Below are 18,302 nucleotides of genomic sequence, written 5' to 3' on the forward strand. Positions count from 1 at the left end.
TTTTGATGACGGCATATACAGTGGTACTGATGACGATGGTTTGCTACTATAGGAGGCAGGGAATAAAAAACAAAGACTCTAAATAGTTAACCTAAAAGTCATTTATCCAGTGATGAAAAACTATTTCAAATCGAAATTTAACTTTACCTTTACACTTCATGAATATAAGTGAGTTCAGGATTGATGATAAACTCGACGTAAACCTGTTTAAGATTAATTCTCAGCGCATATCGATCCACACACCAATAGATCAATTGATTATCTTGTTCAATGCTTCAATAATCACCAGACAATTAATCGAACCTCCATGAGACAGAGAATGTATTGTTACAGGGGAATGATATTTTGTGAGTAAGCGCATAGATTGCAGCCTTTCTTTGTTGAAGATACAGCACAGGAAACCAAGAGTATCTACCAAAATGCATAATATACATAATCAACAAAGAATGTTGATGTATCCAAGTCCACGGAATTCTAACTCTAAATCCATAAAACGAGGATAAAACACAACAAGAAATATCTTTAAAGAATATAAACGGCATAGTTTTAATTTTGGTGGTTAAAATAATGTAAAACTGCTGGTGAAATAAATCAACGAACTAATACATTTCAGCACAGATAACAAAATTATATTCGTTTGAATCATTTTTGGTGATAATAAGACAGCATTTGAATCAATAATATAATTTTATCAATGTGTTATTTGAAAAGATACATCCACTTATTCAGTTGCATTCAATCTTAACTTTGTTACGGATTTTACTGCATATTGACCAATCACATATTTCATCTTGACCAGTAACGCCGCCTGTCGCGTCATATCCGGGGCAAAAAGAATATTATACGGCTATGCCGAAAAATATTGGCTTTAACGGACATCAATATACTTTTATTTTAGCAAACATGTTTATACAATGAAAAACGTAAGTTATGGTCTAATTGTTAAGAACGCAAAATTGAAATATTAATAATACCAAGTAATTAAGGGGAAATAATACATACGATATTATGTCTTTTAACTATCATTTATGTAACTATCGTGCAGTCGTAGATTTCTTCTCTGCATCTGTGATCTGTTTCTAAAACAACATATGATAGCCCCGACGATTGATAATGTGAAGACCACGAACAGGATAACTCCGGCGATCACACCAGCTAGACTTGTTTTCGTAAATGTGTGCGTCTTACCCTCTGTAAAATAAACAGATTATGTATTTCATTATTGTGCTGAAGTCTACACAAATTAACTAACCTTTGGACAAATGTACTTTATGATTATTTTTCTGTGACAAATATTGCATTCCGATTAATGTATATGGCAAATGTTCAATGCCTATGTTTCCCTGTCAGGGGCTATTTTCAAGCATCAAATATTCCTTGTAAGCTGTGAAAAAATTATTTTATTGTATTGTACAGCAATTGTATAACAAGATATCTCAACTTGTAATTTCTTGGTTGACTTGGTATAATGCGAAAGGGGGAAGCAAAAGACACCGTGAGAAAACTGTGTGGCGAGCTGGTGCCTTTTTCACGCTTTGCAATCGGTTCCAGAATTCCCTTAACTTAAGTAAAAAGCAAGTGTATTTTAACCCGTATCACGCTTTTCGTATAAGCATAGTTTAATTGGCAGTCGGCAACGTAGGACGAAACAATTATATGTGGAATGTATGTAAGTAAGATATATCAAGAGATACTCTTGGTTGACTTTGAGAAATAGTACATAATAAACTTTATTTACTATTTAACATACATTCTTTGTATTACACATTTAATATTCAAATTATTCACTCGGATGTATTTTTGACCATCCTGTGTCGACTCACCGTTCTCCAGAGCGGCGTATGTCAGTGTAAATGTGTTGGATGACGTCAATCCTGCTGGCAGCAACCAGACGATGTACACGTACTCGTTTGAACTATTGACAACCATCCTTTCTGTCCTGTTGCTGCACTCCTGTCGAAGAAGGTAATCTGTGGGACCGTATCCTAAAGAAACCATACCCTCGAGTCACGGTTACAACATACATTCGATTTAATTTTGGTGTTGCACACACACATTTCCCCTACCCCATACCTAGAATTTTACGTTATTTATTCTTTCAGCCTATTTTAGTTTCCCAATAGTCATTTCTGAAATATTAACAACTCGGTCCCTACCTCGACGTTCATATCAGGGTCTGCGTATTGGAAGTTATGACACTGAAACATGGCATTTGTGTGTTTTATGGCACTAATATATAGGATCTTTTATTTTGTCATTTTTTCACAAATGCAAGTAAACTGGAATTTTAAAGAGATTAAAGTCAAAGCGTGATGACAATATCTAATGGGAGCAGTCCTTTTGTAGTGCCATTTCAATTTATGACGTACATGTTACGCAATTGTCCACTTTATGATGTCACAGTTGATTTCTGACTAGAGCAGCCAATGAAAACCTTTCTGGGGTATACTACACTAGTGATATATACAAAAAACATTACATTGGCGAATTCACTGGGTACAGGCTGAGGATGTGATAAAAGGGTAGCTGTGTAACGAGTGTTATGATACTGATAATCGGGTAATTATTCAATTGATGTTTTTCGCTGAAAAGCATGGATGGTACAAAACTAATACCATAGTTATGTTAAGGATGTTTTGACAATGGTAACATGATTGTTCACGTAGTTGATGTTACGCGACCGGCAACATCATTATGTCATTTAAAAAGTTATAACGGTTATTCAATGTAATGGATTGCGTGGTTCAGAATACGATCATTATGTAGAATGACTGCATCTGTTTGTATGAGTATTTTAAGAAGCAACCTACCGTCATATAGACTGAGACTTGACATGGAGCAGTTGCGTTTATTGCTGATGAAAACTGACTGCATTGTCACCTCTATAGTATAGTCCTGATCCTCCGTGGTCAGTCGCCACTGGCAGTGGTCAGCGCTGGAGGTAAACCAAATAAGTTTTACCAGAAACAGCAATTAAATTAAAATAGTCTGTTCATGGCTTCGTCTGCTCACAATCTAAAAGGACTGGGGTCACGTTACATATGAGTTTAGTCAATTAGGTCGTCGCCTAAGAAATGCTTTTTAAATCCATCGGAAATATAGATGCTTTCTCAAGATAGCGAGGTATTCTAAGGTCGATGGGAACAATGATATAGATGCGCCAATGCCAGCATAGCCATTAATGACCTAAGGAATATGTAGTATATGGACCACAGAAACAAACCGTTTGGGTAGAAGATTTAATAAGAAGGTGAATGCATCGGGGTCTCCTGATTGAATATTCAGACAAGAGAAGTTTTATGTGTGTGCTGGGCATTTCATGTAGATGTATAATAAATAAAACATTTTTTTCCAGTCTGTTTTTGTCAGGGGTGTGTGTGCATTTTTTGCGTAATTTGCTGTAAATCTAGGTGAATTTTTGGTGTTGGATTCAATGGCGCCCTCTAAATATTAAAAAGGTAAAAAAGACAGAATTTTAATGTTCTATTTGCATGACATTCTTAAATATAAGGGTTAGTAGACCAGTGTTGAAAACTCCATTTAAGCAGGACAGTTGTAAAAACGTTAATACTATTGCCTATGGAAAATCATTTGGTTCCGTGGTTCCTTAAGCAAATGTATATTGCTTTTGTGGATTTTAATTTGATGAGAAAGAGGTTACCAGCGATGGCAACAGCCGAGTGAGAAAATTGTTAAAATTAAAAACTTCCTGTTACAAACGATCGCTCTTTGAAAGCAATTCCCGCATAGGTCAACTTTAAATGACTATTTATTACAATGAGTCCTCTTGTCAGGAACCTGATTGCTGTATTGTATTATTGAAGTTATCTTAAAATAAACTAAGGCAAGAGTAATAGAGTATGATCAGACTGCAGAAAACGGTATGATCAGCGGTATAATAGACAACGTAAACGTGACAGTGAGAAAAATAAACAAGGCTACAATTCAGGACAAACTGCCAATATACTGTAATCACCACTAAAATAAGACAAATATACTGATATGTTAGAATGAACCGAATGCTTTTCTTTATAGTGATCCTACTTAGATAAACTTAGGTATGTCAAGTATTTTGAGTCAGTCTGGAAACCCTATTATGTCACATATGGTGTTACTAAACATATGCATCTTAAGACAGGTGGTATCTAGAAGGCATGTCAGTCATATGAGCTATCAGAAAGTTATTTATACATACTATATAGACGCATTCTGGTATCCTGGGAATTCAAGTTCTCTGTGTTCCTTCTTCACTTGTAGTTCCAATGTCTGTGTATCACAAACCTGACTGACTGAGCTCGCAAAACAAATGATGACAATGAAATTGATGTGTGTTCAAGGATATCATGTATAGCATATACTTAAGGGTCATCTATACAGCAGAATAATGTTGAATTTCAAACACGAATAAATATCTTAAAATTTGCACAAAAATAGTCATGTAATATACAAAAATGTTTGTTTGGACATGTAGTGTCTTAAAATCACAAATAATTTGATGTAGATGCTAACAATTTCTTCTATAGAGTTACTTTGTGGTAAGTTGTAGCATGGAATAATTCTAAGTCACAAAAATAACCAAACCTGAAAAATAGCCCAGCTGTCATGCTCACAAGTGTCTTTAGCACAGGGTAGGAGCATTTGTTTGACCGGATTTGATTTTATGTAGGTATAAACACATATTTTGTTTTGACCTTGAAATGCAAATGGCGGCTGTGGATGATATTACACAAATATGGCATAAAGGGAGGCATTTCAGCCATTAAAAATGCTCCTTTATCATACATTTAAGACATCTGATTATAGTAAGAATGACATCTTTAAGACAAATTGTCAAACTGGTGAGTTTTGGGCCTTTTTCAGAAATATATATCTTTTACCTCAAACTCAACGGATGAACATTTTTTCCTAAAAACAGCCTTCCTGCCATGTCTAGAGTTCTCTATAGTATCTAATATGAGCATTTGTGACGTTTGAAATACCTTCTTATATGCCATAATTGTGTGATATTATTCACAACCGCCATTTGCATTTCAAGGTCTAAATAAAATCAGTGTTAATACATATCATAAAGTCCAATCTAGTCAAACCAATGCTCCTTTTTTGTGCTTTAGACCATTGTGAGCAAAACGACATGACTGTTTTGCACAATAAATGCGATACAAATGAGTTAATTATGTCCCCCTGAAACATACATTTTTCTCATGATTTGTTGAAATTTACGAACTACTGAACAAATTAAATGTCAACAGCAAGGCCCACAGTTTGACATGATACATTTCAAAATTTTATCAAGTTACTTCTATTAAATTGTACCCTAGTAGGGATGTATAGCCTTGTAAACTATCAACTGTTTTGGCTGGATTTGCTGTTTAGATGCCCCTTAACTGATATCTCAGTAAGATAAGACAATAAGCCCACACTTGATCATCCATTGGAACAAGTCACTCTAGGCTAGGAATAACCTTGCCCTGAGTATATACTGTTTTTTTAATATTATTACAAATATTGCGTATTGTTTAATATATTTGGTACTAAGCATGTGCTATTTACATGTCATTGTTTTTATATACCATGGACACTATAGTACAGTGTATTGGACAGCCCAGATACTTACAAGACACATGCTGAAGACAGACGATAGTATATATCATAAAACCTAATACCGCGTCTCTCGCCATTGATACACAGCTCCAAGGGAGTCATGTTATCTCACACATAGGGAAGAGTGAACCAGCTCCTAAAACACAATTCTAATGTACAAGTTGTGCAATGTATCGATCATAACTACACCAGCGGATCTTTCTACAGACCAGTTATTACTTCAGATCAGCAGTTTTATAGTTGCATATTTGTAACTGTTATTTTTTGGAACTGATTTGAAAAAAAATATTTTAAGAATTTAAATCAACTTACCTATCCATTAGGTGCGAGGAGATGAAAACATACCGATTTCGAGACCAGGAGTACTGTGTATGTAGTAGGTACGAGGGACATATCCGGAAAACTAATCCCAGATTGAGCAAGTCTAGATTGTGACCATAGGATCAAGATAATCCATCCCTTTTCAAATGCATAAGTGTTTTAGTGTATTCAAGTTCAATAGAGGAATATGTAAATAACTGTTATGAATAATCGGCTAATTACGTCAGGCGAGCCACGGTGTATTCTAAGTAAACTGTTCAAAGCCACGAACTCAACCGTGTGTAAAATAATTACATAATTATAATGAAATAAAGTCTAATAATGATGTACAATGGATATGTTTATCGCATATCATTTCGGTAATAAAAATCAATAAAACAAAACCAAACAACAAAGAGACAACATTGTTCCGACATGGAATATATTTTTCAAGAGTGATCATGGTGCATCTCAAAGTACTTCTATTTACTATACTTTATGCTAGACACAACTACAGCAATGCAGTCAATGTGCTTTCTGTTTAAGAGTACAGACATCAAACTCGGACAGGAAACGTGAGGCAAGATGACAGAATTTTTATTCCATATCATATTTGTGAATTATTTCGTGAATTTTTCACCAGATAGGATTTTGGCTGTCATTATAGATTGTTTAAGCTCTCATTTGTGGCAAGCCTTTTAACACACCCTGTCCTGGGATACACGAAGATATACAATGGAGCACGGGTATCGTGCCGAGTCGGATTCTTGGGGTAAACTTGTACCGCCCGTCTAACCATTACCATAGACCACTCATATCACAATGAAAATGTTCAAAAACCATATCTCTATATTTAAAACAAACAAAAAAACAAAGCAAGAATATGTGATCTTATTGTTTTCTAAGGTTTAATATCGATTTTCTTAAAAGGCGTAGATGTACATACTTTAACCTGCCTAGCACACATACAATACATACCATTAAACATCGATACACAGTATAGCTATATGGACATTTATATTTACAATGCATTCATGTGTAAGTAATAGGTATTAATACACATACGCGTAGAAAGTTTTTGCCTTTAAAACTTGGGGGAAATATTTCATTTTTTCTCTTGTTTTTCGCAATATTAAATTTTTTTTAAACTTGAACAAGTTATTTGTATTTCCATTAATAAAGAGGGGAAAACGAGGTGACACGATGCCTAATATTAGACTCATGTGACTTATAATGGTCTCTGTTGTCCGTGTGTGTTTGTAGCCGCTGGGACTATTGCTATTGTGCTCCGTATTGTTGTTGGGATTTGTCCTGGTCAACTGGCTTGAGAACCCAGAGGATTTAAACTGGACATTGGATCGTTAGTGTAACTCATACACGCAGTTCACTCAAACGGCGCTATAAGTAAAACGTAACATACAGATCGCGACCACTAAGAATACGGCTGTTTCATCATCATGATAATGTATTGACAAGAACAATGTTCGCTTCTCGCTGTATTTAAACTCTCATTGTCCTTGGTGGTGTGATAACGAGTGTTGTGTTGGGGTGGCTAGTCGGGGTACTGACCAGACAGTAACACACGCGAACATTACGGTCAGTAACCAAGCTCGGAATACACGACAAATCAACTAATTGTGGACGGATTATAAAGGGAAATGATGTCACCAGGTATGTACAAATCTCCAGTATTGGTTTGGGATATATTTATTGTAATCGTGTAATGTGCGTTATATAGGAAGTTCCAGGTGTACGACCTTGCCAACATAAATTGATATAAAACTGTTGGTGTATAAACACATATTTAAGTGTGAATACAGAGAGAGAACCATTCCTCTGTAATTGTCCGATTTAACTGTCTTCCCTATTATTTACACAGGTAGGACTATGGAGAGTCTCGGAGCGACCATTCTGTTGTTGTTTATGATTATCACCCACGGTACGTATTACAAATGTTTGATATGGTATGTATGTTTACTGGTTCAGTATGTCTATAATTATTTTAAAACTATACTAAGTAATAGTTCAATAGCTTATTTCCCCAGACATCATAGCTTGTTCTTGTAGTGATTTTATGTTTTAATATATAATCATATTAGAAACTACTGCAACTTTTGTTCAATATATTTTAAATGTCGAAACATTTCCGACGCTTTGTATATCAATGTAATTTTCGTCTCCTGATTTCTATACCAGTACTGTTTTCTTTGATGAATGTTTCTCGATTTGAATAATGTTAATTTGTGAGATTGAGAAATATAAATATGCAACAGTACTCACCTGAATGGCGAATACAGTGGTCTCGTGTAAACGTGATTTACACTATCGAGTCGTTTTCTATAAAATCAAATTGTTTTGATTCATTTCCACGTGGAAACACATTTAATTGATATTTTTAAAAGGGTGAACTGACCATCTTTGTTTCGTCTGCAGTTTTTGGTGTATGTGACATAGTGAACAGACGGGTAGAAACCGAACAGATCGCCACACAGGATGTACAGTATCTCTATTCTCCGGGCTGGAGAGTTTCTTATTACTCGTAAGTACCGATGATGGAGAAGTCCATAGCGCAGATGTTATGGGTGTCAATTATTTTTTACCTAGGCTGGGGAGCTTCTCTCTACTCTAGATAGTGATGAGGGAGAAGTCTCATAGTGCGTAAGTTTTGGATGTCCAGTCGGTTTTTTACCAAAGGTGGAGAGTTTCTTACTACTCATAATTACTTATGATAGGGGAGTCTTATTGGACGTACTTTATATGTAAGCTAGGAATACCCTATGTTTGGATTTCTCGGGAAGTTGTCGTAGTAGGATATTAGATTGAGATAATAGTATTGGGATGTGTTGGGGAATCGGGTATCATGGCGGATGAAAATGAATGTTGAACATCTGGATTTATATTACAGAAATATGGATTGCAAATGGCTAATAAATGGTTCCGACACTGACACGGCGTTCCGCGTCCTTGTTGACGTCACCTACCTAAGTATGGAGAATAGTCCCGGATGTTCTTACGATGGGTTGACAGTATATGATGGTAAGAACGAGTGGCCCTGTAATTAGCAAGTCTTTCAAAAAGCAAGAATTCAAGATTGTTTAGTATAACTCAACCTTTAATGTACAACTGGAAAACCCGCGAAATATTCGCGAAGTTTGAGAAAGGTGCATGATACAGTGAAAAGTCTCTAAATTGTGTTACAGGATCATCCACCAGCGCCAGCATGATGGGAAGAATATGTAACCGTATGCCGACAGGACGTATGTTCTTAATGAGTGGACAGTTCGCATTACTCAGGCTCAAATCCGACTCCAGTGTACAGGCCACGGGCTTCTCCCTTCGTTATCTAAAGTACAAGCCTACCAGTAAGTAAAAGTATGAAATGAAGCTGACAAGTAAAATTTACCGTATATATAAACTACCAGTAAGTATTTTCTGCATATTTCTGTATATATAAATGAACCAGTAATTTTTACTGTATAAACATAAACAACCCCAAGTAATCTTTCCTATAAGTAATTTTTACTGTTTATATAACCTACAAGTAAGTAATTTTGTCTGTATATATAACCTACCAGTAAGTATTTTTTGCTGTATATATAACCTACCAGTAAGTAATTTTTACTGTAGATATAACCTACCAGTAAGTAATTTTTACTGTTTATATAACCTAACAGTAAGTATTTTTTCTGTATAAAACCTACCAGTAAGTTACCTTTCCTTTTATAAAGATTACGAGTAAGTAAACATCTCTGTATTTAAAGCTTACCAGTAAATAAGTGTTTTTTTTCTACGTAGAGGGCCCCTGTTAGGTAAATAATGTAAGTTAATATAAATCTCTCTCTAACGAACAATCTGTACACGTATGTTGAATTTTATCGAGATGAAATTCAATGTATGTAATTATTGATATCGATGCGTGGCGTTTGGGCTTGTGCAAGTATATCAGAGTCAAATGTAAACAAAACCAACTGTCTGCCAACAAAAATCCAGCGCTATGCAAAATGGGAAGCATTTTAATATATCAGAATATCAAATTTGTTAAGGAAGCCTGCGGAATCATTATGATTAGTTCGCAATAAAATCAACTTTTATGTACATTTTGTACTGTCATTATATAATTAGATAGGTTCATATGCAATATCTGTATGTTGATAGCGCCATCTACCGCGTGTACTAGCACCGTATCCTTGACAGCCAGTGCAACTCTGGATTATCTTACGTCACCGGACTTTCCCAGTCAACAGGATGGGTACGTAGCCTTTAGGCATGTGGTATTATAAACAGGAATCTAAATAAAGAGTTGTATCAGATATCTTATATATATTACATTATGCAGTTGTTTTCCTTTCTCCTTTTTATATTTATCGAAGTGAGTCATGTTACCTGTTGAAATATCTCGATGGTGTATGAGGTAAAGCTTTGCTTCGTTTACATGGTTGCCTTTCCTTTGATAAGTTTAGAAGATTATTCCAACAACCCCACCCCCACGAATTTAGGTGAACGAGTAAAATACCCGTTCGTTTCATGGCGGCAACATACAGTGGATACACTTCACTTTATAATATACCCGTAGCATACAGGAGGCAAATATCCCTTAATAATGATAATGGAATGAAACGCATAACAAATCATTATGTTAAAGAAGTTCCTGTTAATTTCTCGTTATTGAGTCACGTCAATGCCTATTACTCGTATGTTTTATCAGATTTACCGTTATTGCGCCATCCCTCACGTTATCCCTTACTTCATTCCTCACGTCAATGCCTATTCGGTTTTTTTTTTTATATCAGATTTACCGTTATTGAGTCATTCTTCACGTCAATACCTATTACTCGTTTTTTATATCAGATTTTCAACCTGTACCTGGTTGTTAAGTGCGAGTAGCGGATCCAGTACGCTAATTATCACAATAGTTTTTCTGGACATCGGGGGAGAGGAGACGCTCTCTATTTACGACGGTAAGGAGCAAAAAATGAATATCAAATTAGTAGTTTAAATGAGTAGGCAAACAATACAAAGAAGATTCAAAGAACTGGCACAATTACATCATTTGAGGTAATTATATCATAACATATAAATAATCATCATGAATCAGCATAAACAATACTTCAAGCGAAGAAGTTGTTGGTTAAGGTCAGAAACAGCTGATCTGTCCTACTTAATTTAGTAATCCACCTGGAAAAAAAACTAAAGCAAACCACAATAAAAAAATGTCTATTGTTAAAACAACGTTAAAGCTATGGAAGCCTTTAAAATAAGATACTAACAGCGGTATGACACAAATTACTCCTTTATTAAGGTTCCGACAATACTGCGAATCAATTGATCAGTCTCAGCACAGACCGGACAGCCTTCACAGACGGGTCAGTAGTGTCCACCACCGGGGACAAGGCCTACATCCAGTTTAACACTGCTGTCATGGATACTGCTCGGTTAGGGTTCATCGTATCATACAACGAATCGGCGTCCACGGCGACAACAGGTAAGTGAGTCGTCGGACAGGAACATGGTAACAAAACAGTTGACGTCTTTATCAGGTGACGACTGGTGAGTTATCAGTATCTACGATAATAACACTACTACGACGACGACAACAGTGGGGACAATATCATTTCACATCAAGAAGAATTCTAACTAAAGGATCTTTCGATTTTTGTGCAGTAGCATTTCAATCTTTAGTACAAATATCTACCTGTTTGTTTATACAGCCGCCGCAACATCTGCTGCTCCCGTCGCAGCCACTACAACATACACAGCCCCCTCCGCCTGTGACTCCGGAACCACCACTGTAACCGCCACTTCCGGGTCCTCCGGGTATATCACCACACCGGGCTATCCAGAGTTTTATGGACAGTAAGATATTTCTAAAGTAATGTACAAGGGGTTAATGAACGCTTAATTTTAGAATTAATATATATACCTCCGTATATATCGTGTACTAAAATATGCAAAGGACATATGGCTAGCATAAATAAGACTCAACATATTAGAAATTCCTCAACAGCGAAATACGCTTCCCCAGTCATGTTTAATGTTCCTGTTGTAAAAAAAAAAAATTCAGGTTTTGTTTAATAACACCAATGAAATATAGACTGTAATTGCTAATTCAGGAAAGGAAAAAGGCAGGATTTCTCTTTTTATTTTGGTAATTTTTCATTTATTTTTATTTTTTGGAGGGGGGGGGGGATTTACCACTGACATTTTGTATATGTTTGGATAGGCTAATTCCTGGCTGTGTCGGCTATGTTGACAATATTATTTGTTTCCACAGTAACCTGGCCTGTAATTGGGTGGTACAAGCGTCAACTGGAGAACAAATCTCCCTGACCGCAGTTGATTCGGCAATAGAGGACAGTGAAGGCTGTAGTGGAGACCGTGTAACTCTCTACGACGGTATGACAGTAATTCTCGTCACACAACTATCGGTCTGTCAATGTTTGTCATAGGACGTTAAAAGTATGAATAACCACTGAATGATGTAGGTTTATACTGATGATTCCGCATATACTGTACATGTTGCTAAATACATGTTAAAAGGTGATATTCGCTTGTGAGCGTTTTATACAATACTGCAAGACAGTGACACCGAAAAATAATGTAGGCGCATAATTACATCACTATAGTGATGAGTTTAGTTTTTGCGATAGACAAGTAATTACAACTGACTCATATGGTATTCATTTTCTTCTGCTTCGCTTTTTATAAGTTTTCTTATTTTCACATTTATTAAAGGCCCGACTACGAGTTATCCGTTACTAGCGAGTTTCTGCGGGACTAATTTCCAGAGCGTGAACAGTACTGGAACTAGTATTCTAATAGTCTTCACTTCCGATGGATCCTCATCAGACAGAGGCTTCAAGTTCCAGTACACTGTTACTGCTCACGGTAAGTTTGAACTGTGTGAACGGTAGATATAAACGCTTATTTTCATTCAGTACGTTTCGATTATATAGTTACAATAAATAGGCAAACATGTAATGCTTTCTTAGTAATCGTTTGATTATCAACACTGCAACACGTCATGACATATGCAGTTTGCGTAAACTTTCGTTTCCGAATTTAATTACAACGAATATTGTTGTAACCGCGAAAGTGTGTACCCAAGAAATAATCCGAAAGCTCCATGCAAACCTCGAAAGAATGTCCATACGATCAGTGTGTGTTATACGAGAAATTCTTACCCGATATCGATAAACCAATTAAGTGTTACCTATCAACAAAATATGGATTAACACATAGGATACAATATGCATGTAATACCAGGAGAGGCTGCCCGATGATCTGCTTATAGGAAATGATATAGATTTAAACCGTGCCTCGGTGTATATTGTATGGATGAGTTCAGACCGATGCTGTTACCACGGTATACTGTACATCAGTTTATGTTAATATTAATTTTACTTTCCAGATACCCCGTCATGTGTAGACAGTGGAAAAAATATCACACACTTAAATGCCACGTCCAGCGTTCAGTATTTTACTTCTGATAATTATCCAAATAACTACTCGAGGTATGTATTTTTTTATTGTAAATTTATCCTTATAATGTGTTAATCTATTACAAGTGCACGTGCTAATAATCATGATGTATTTTATTCATCAAGGGTTACATACTAAGACATGACTTTTTCAATATGGCCCTGTATGAGTAGCCATACCACATACCCGTATGTTATTGTATAAAGAAACTCTATGCAGAAGTGTTAGATGAATAAACAAAACGACAAATATCTTAATTTTAAAAAATATATCATTCGTAAAACAATTATAACTACCAACTGTTTAAGATTCAAACAGCCTGATACTTCGTGTTATTGTTATATTGTAGAAAATACACCTGATATTCGAATAATACCGATTCTGATGCAGATAATCATCTATTTATATTGAGAATGTATCATTAAAAGTAACATAAGTAGATGAAGTTAATTAGATTACCTAAGAAGTCCTTTGTGAAGTCTGTACTATTTTACGATATGTCTCTGAGATACAAGCTCTCATTAATCCTCATGTTACCCGTTATAGTAACGAAGCGGCCTACTGGCTCATCTACAATCCTTCCGGTGCCGGGGTAATCAAGGTACAGGTAGAGGACTCCCGAATAGAGGCTAGTTACCCGTGTTCGTACGACAAAGTCACTCTGTACAAAGGTGGGTATCTCTATTTAATTTTGTGCAAAGTTTTAATTCAGCAAGCTCGCTTGAATGTTTATTTATACCTGAGCTTGAAAACCGTTATTTGTCTGTTTTCCGTAAACATCTATTTCACTTGGTCATATAGATTTGATAAAACGAATTAAGAAAACTTTCTAGTTTAGAATGTCTAAATGCAGTTTCATACTGCATTCCAGTGCCATTTGAATATTTAATTGGTTAAATATGATAGTATACATGACTTAAAATTGAGCTTCAGTTATAAGTACAGATAGTTGTAGTTTTGGCATCCGTTTGAGTTTAAGTGAAAACTTTTAACAGAAATGATCTAATCAATGACAAATTTACTATTTCTATGTGTATCTATGATAGGTCCCTGCGAGTCATATCCAGAGCTGGGGACATTTTGTGGCGAGGAAAAGCCACTGTATTATCAAGATACCGGAAGTTATGTTTTTGTGACCTTTGTGTCAGACGACAACTACAATTACAAAGGGTTCCGGGTCTCCTACGTCATCATCGATGGTGAGATGTCCAATTGCTTGTTGTTTTAATATCTGTTTTTATTGTATCGATGGTGAGATGTTCAATTGCTTGTTGTTTTAATATCTGTTTTTATTGTATCGATGCTGAGATGTCCTCATGCTCGTATTTACCTTTTTCTAATGCATCGATTGCAGGATGTCTGAATGCTTGTCTTTAATGTTCTGTTGTATTGTGTCGATGGTGAGATGTCCGAATTATTTGATATTTCTTTTTTAATAAACTTTAATCCTTGCGTTCACTTTATTGAAATGCATTCCATGTTCTGCAAAATTGCAATACCTCTAGTGTGATGATCGCGACAGCTTCACATTTTCTATGTTATTATTCTAATTTACATTTAATCTGTAGTCTTTAAATCTAGTCTGCTTTAATTCATGACAATACTAATTAATTCCATTGACCGTTAATTCATTCATTGATTGTTCTTTGTATAACGATGTAATGAACTGGTCGAAATTATTGCTTGTAGATCCAGCATCATCTCACTAAATTTTCTTCCCTAACACATATTGTGTTGCTTCCCTTACAGATATTATGTTGTTTCTCTTACAAAGATTCTGTTGCTTCTCTAACAGAGATTGTGTTGTTTCCCTTACAGAGATCGTGTTGTTTCTCTAACAGAGATTGTGTTGCTTCCCTAACAAAGATTGTGTTGCTTCCCTTACAGCGATTGTGTTGTTTCCCTAACAGCGATTGTGTTGCTTCCCTTACATATATTGTGTTGCTTCTCTAACATATATTATGTTGTTTCCCTTACAGAGATTGTGTTGCTTCCCTAACAAAGATTGTGTTGCTTCCCTTACAGCGATTGTGTTGCTTCTCTAACAGAGATTGTGTTGCTTCCCTAACAAAGATTGTGTTGTTTCTCTAACAGCGATTGTGTTGTTTCTCTAACAGCGATTGTGTTGCTTCCCTAACAAAGATTGTGTTGTTTCTCTAACAGAGATTGTGTTGTTTCTCTAACAGAGATTGTGTTGTTTCTCTAACAGATATTATGTTGTTTCCCTTAGAGAGATTGTGTTGCTTCCCTAACAAAGATTGTGTTGCTTCCCTTACAGCGATTGTGTTGCTTCCCTAACAAAGATTGTGTTGTTTCTCTTACAGATATTGTGTTGTTTCTCTAACAGCGATTGTGTTGTTTCTCTAACTGCGATTGTGTTGTTTCTCTAACATATATTGTGTTGTTTCTCTAACATATATTGTGTTGTTTCTCTAACAGCGATTGTGTTATTTCTCTAACAGCGATTGTGTTGTTTCTCTAACAGAGATTGTGTTGCTTCCCTAACAAAGATTGTGTTGTTTCTCTAACAGCGATTGTGTTGCTTCCCTAACAAAGATTGTGTTGTTTCTCTAACAGAAATTGTGTTGTTTCTCTAACAGAGATTATGTTGTTTCTCTAACAGAGATTGTGTTGTTTCTCTAACAGCGATTGAGTTGTTTCTCTAACAGATATTGTGTTGTTTCTCTAACAGAGATTGTGTTGTTTCTCTAACAGAGATTGTGTTGTTTCTCTAACAGATATTGTGTTGTTTCTCTAACAGAGATTGTGTTGTTTCCCTTACAGAGATTGTGTTGTTTCTTTAACAGATATTGTGTTGTTTCTCTAACAGAGATTGTGTTGTTTCCCTTACAGAGATTGTGTTGTTTCTCTAACAGAGATTATGTTGTTTCTGTTACAGAGATTGTGTTGTTTCTCTAACAGAGATTGTGTTGTTTCCCTAACAGAGATCGTGTTGCTTCCCTTACAGATATTGTGTTGTTTCCCTAACAGAGATTGTGTTGTTTCCCTAACAGAGATTGTGTTGCTTCCCTTACAGAGATTGTGTTGTTTCCCTTCCAGAGATCGTGTTGTTTCTCTTACAGCGATTGTGTTGCTTCTCTAACAGAGATTGTATTGCTTCCCTTACAGAGACTGTGTTGCTTCCCCTACATATATTGTGTTGCTTCCCTTACAGATATTGTGTTGCTTCCCTAACAGATATTATGTTACTTCCCTAACATATATTATGTTACTTCCCTTACAGATATTATTTTGTTTCCCTAACAGAGATTGTGTTGTTTCCCTAACAGAGATTGTGTTGCTTCCCTTACATAGATTGTGTTGTTTCCCTTCCAGAGATCGTGTTGTTTCTCTTACACAGATTGTGTTGCTTCTCTAACATATATTGTGTTGCGTCCCTTACAGATATTGTGTTGTTTCTCTAACATATATTGTGTTGCTTCCCTTACAGAGATTGTGTTGCTTCCCTTACAGAGATTGTGTTGCTTCCCCTACAGATATTGTGTTGCTTCCCTAACAGATATTATGTTACTTCCCTTACAGATATTGTGTTGCTTCCCTTACATATATTGTGTTGCTTCCCTTACAGAGATCCCGTCATCAATCAGTACCTATCTGATTGTTGGAGCCATTGTGGGAGGCGTCCTCGGGGCTATAGCTTTAGTTGGTATTAGCTTTGCTATTTACAAGGGAGTTCAGAAATACAAAGCAGGTAAAACATACCGTGCGGCGTCTAAGGTGTCCATTGATAGTGATGACGAGGAAAACAACGCTAAAAAGACTCCTCCCCGCAAACCAACCAAAGGAGGACAGAGACTGGACAGCCTCCTGGTACAAACAAAGTCGTGATGGTCAACACCAGACATAGCTGTATAAACTATAGTCAATTAACTCACCAGATAGCCTTTAGCATGAGTTTGTTTTAAGAAGGACCTAACGTAAGTGTAGATGTGTATTTCTATAACAACTGTATACATGTAGTGAATGTGTAGTTATGCTATCCTATTTATGTTTGCGTTTATTATAGGTCTGTATCTAATAAGATTTGACTCCCTTTGACTGAGTGTGACAAATGCGTAGTTAGCGTAAATTTGCTAAAAATGTAGATGTTAGCTGGACAACACTATGTGTCTGCTCAGTGTTGAAAATCATTTATTAAAGAAAATTAGTGTAAATTTGTATTGAATACGTATTATATGATTGTATAGTGTAGATTTCTACAGAGTGTCATTTAATCTAATTACTCCATTGCTAATCATACTTAGTGATATTGTTTAAGAATCTAAAGTAGCAACATATATGCAGAATTTATCCATAGACGGATGGTATTACAGTCATATCTTTGTATACCGGTAGATGTTAGTAACTTTGTTATCTGGTTATATGTCTTAATTTGACAATGGTTGTCTCCCTTTATGTGTTTATATCCTGTCTACTGCGCTAGTGTAATGAACATTACTGTTCCATCGCTATACAATTAGACAAAAGAATAAACTCTAGCATTCCTTAAATTAATGAATCTCTTATTCGTATTTTCCATGGCAAAATTTAAGCGAATTTAAGGAAGTTTCCTGAAATCAAATGCTTTCATTCTCTAATGATGCTTCCTGATAAAAGATAAAAAATATAGCAGGACTTATCTATCGATCTATCTTTAATTGTATATATATTGTCGGTCAAATTCGATTAGTTTAAGTTCATTAGCCATTATGTCATCATTTCATTAATTCAACCGTTGTTTTATACAGAAATGTGCCTCATCGCTATTGTGTGGCGAATAAAACAATAAATATGGTCTTTATTCTTGTTTAATAAAATATGAAAATACGTATTTGTTATGTTCACAGTTATTGCCTTTGTGACATCGATATAATATTTCCTTCGAGAACGCAGAGGATGGCAAAATATTTACAATGGCAGTG

At 35.7% G+C, this 18,302-nt stretch overlaps 2 protein-coding genes across 2 annotated transcripts; one reads left to right on the plus strand and one right to left on the minus strand.

Moving 5' to 3' along the window:
* Positions 1-86: 86 nt before the first annotated feature.
* On the minus strand, positions 87-6,043 carry LOC117328777. The gene is made up of 6 exons (XM_033886315.1): positions 5,914-6,043; positions 5,615-5,737; positions 4,196-4,289; positions 2,811-2,935; positions 1,824-1,985; positions 87-1,191 (listed from the first exon to the last, which is right to left on the minus strand). The coding sequence occupies exons 2-6, from the start codon at positions 5,676-5,678 to the stop codon at positions 1,016-1,018; spliced, it is 621 nt and encodes a 206-aa protein (XP_033742206.1). The 5' UTR covers positions 5,679-5,737; positions 5,914-6,043; the 3' UTR covers positions 87-1,015.
* A 1,221-nt stretch (positions 6,044-7,264) lies between these two features.
* On the plus strand, positions 7,265-18,211 carry LOC117328780 (exoskeleton protein RP43-like). The gene is made up of 15 exons (XM_033886319.1): positions 7,265-7,572; positions 7,781-7,840; positions 8,335-8,440; positions 8,807-8,937; positions 9,102-9,263; positions 10,057-10,150; positions 10,750-10,859; positions 11,201-11,383; positions 11,610-11,754; positions 12,173-12,294; positions 12,634-12,786; positions 13,310-13,412; positions 13,927-14,051; positions 14,427-14,579; positions 16,970-18,211. The coding sequence occupies exons 1-15, from the start codon at positions 7,560-7,562 to the stop codon at positions 17,227-17,229; spliced, it is 1,920 nt and encodes a 639-aa protein (XP_033742210.1). The 5' UTR covers positions 7,265-7,559; the 3' UTR covers positions 17,230-18,211.
* The last annotated feature ends 91 nt before the right edge of the window (positions 18,212-18,302 follow it).

This window comes from Pecten maximus, chromosome 6, assembly GCF_902652985.1.
Source record: "Pecten maximus chromosome 6, xPecMax1.1, whole genome shotgun sequence".
NCBI lineage: Eukaryota > Metazoa > Mollusca > Bivalvia > Pectinida > Pectinidae > Pecten > Pecten maximus.

Excerpts from the sequence above, each read along its gene's own strand:
- LOC117328777 (XM_033886315.1), bottom strand. The coding sequence starts at position 5,678 with ATGGCGAGAGACGCGGTATTAGGTTTTATGATATATACTATCGTCTGT. Across the intron at positions 4,290-5,614 it reads CTGTCTTCAGCATGTGTCTT|TCAGTCAGGTTTGTGATACA; the intron begins GTAAGTATCTGG and ends TTGCGAGCTCAG. Across the intron at positions 2,936-4,195 it reads TACCAGAATGCGTCTATATA|CGCTGACCACTGCCAGTGGC; the intron begins GTATGTATAAAT and ends GTTTACCTCCAG.
- LOC117328780 (XM_033886319.1), top strand. Across the intron at positions 9,264-10,056 it reads TCTAAAGTACAAGCCTACCA|CGCCATCTACCGCGTGTACT; the intron begins GTAAGTAAAAGT and ends GTATGTTGATAG. Across the intron at positions 12,295-12,633 it reads CCGTGTAACTCTCTACGACG|GCCCGACTACGAGTTATCCG; the intron begins GTATGACAGTAA and ends CATTTATTAAAG.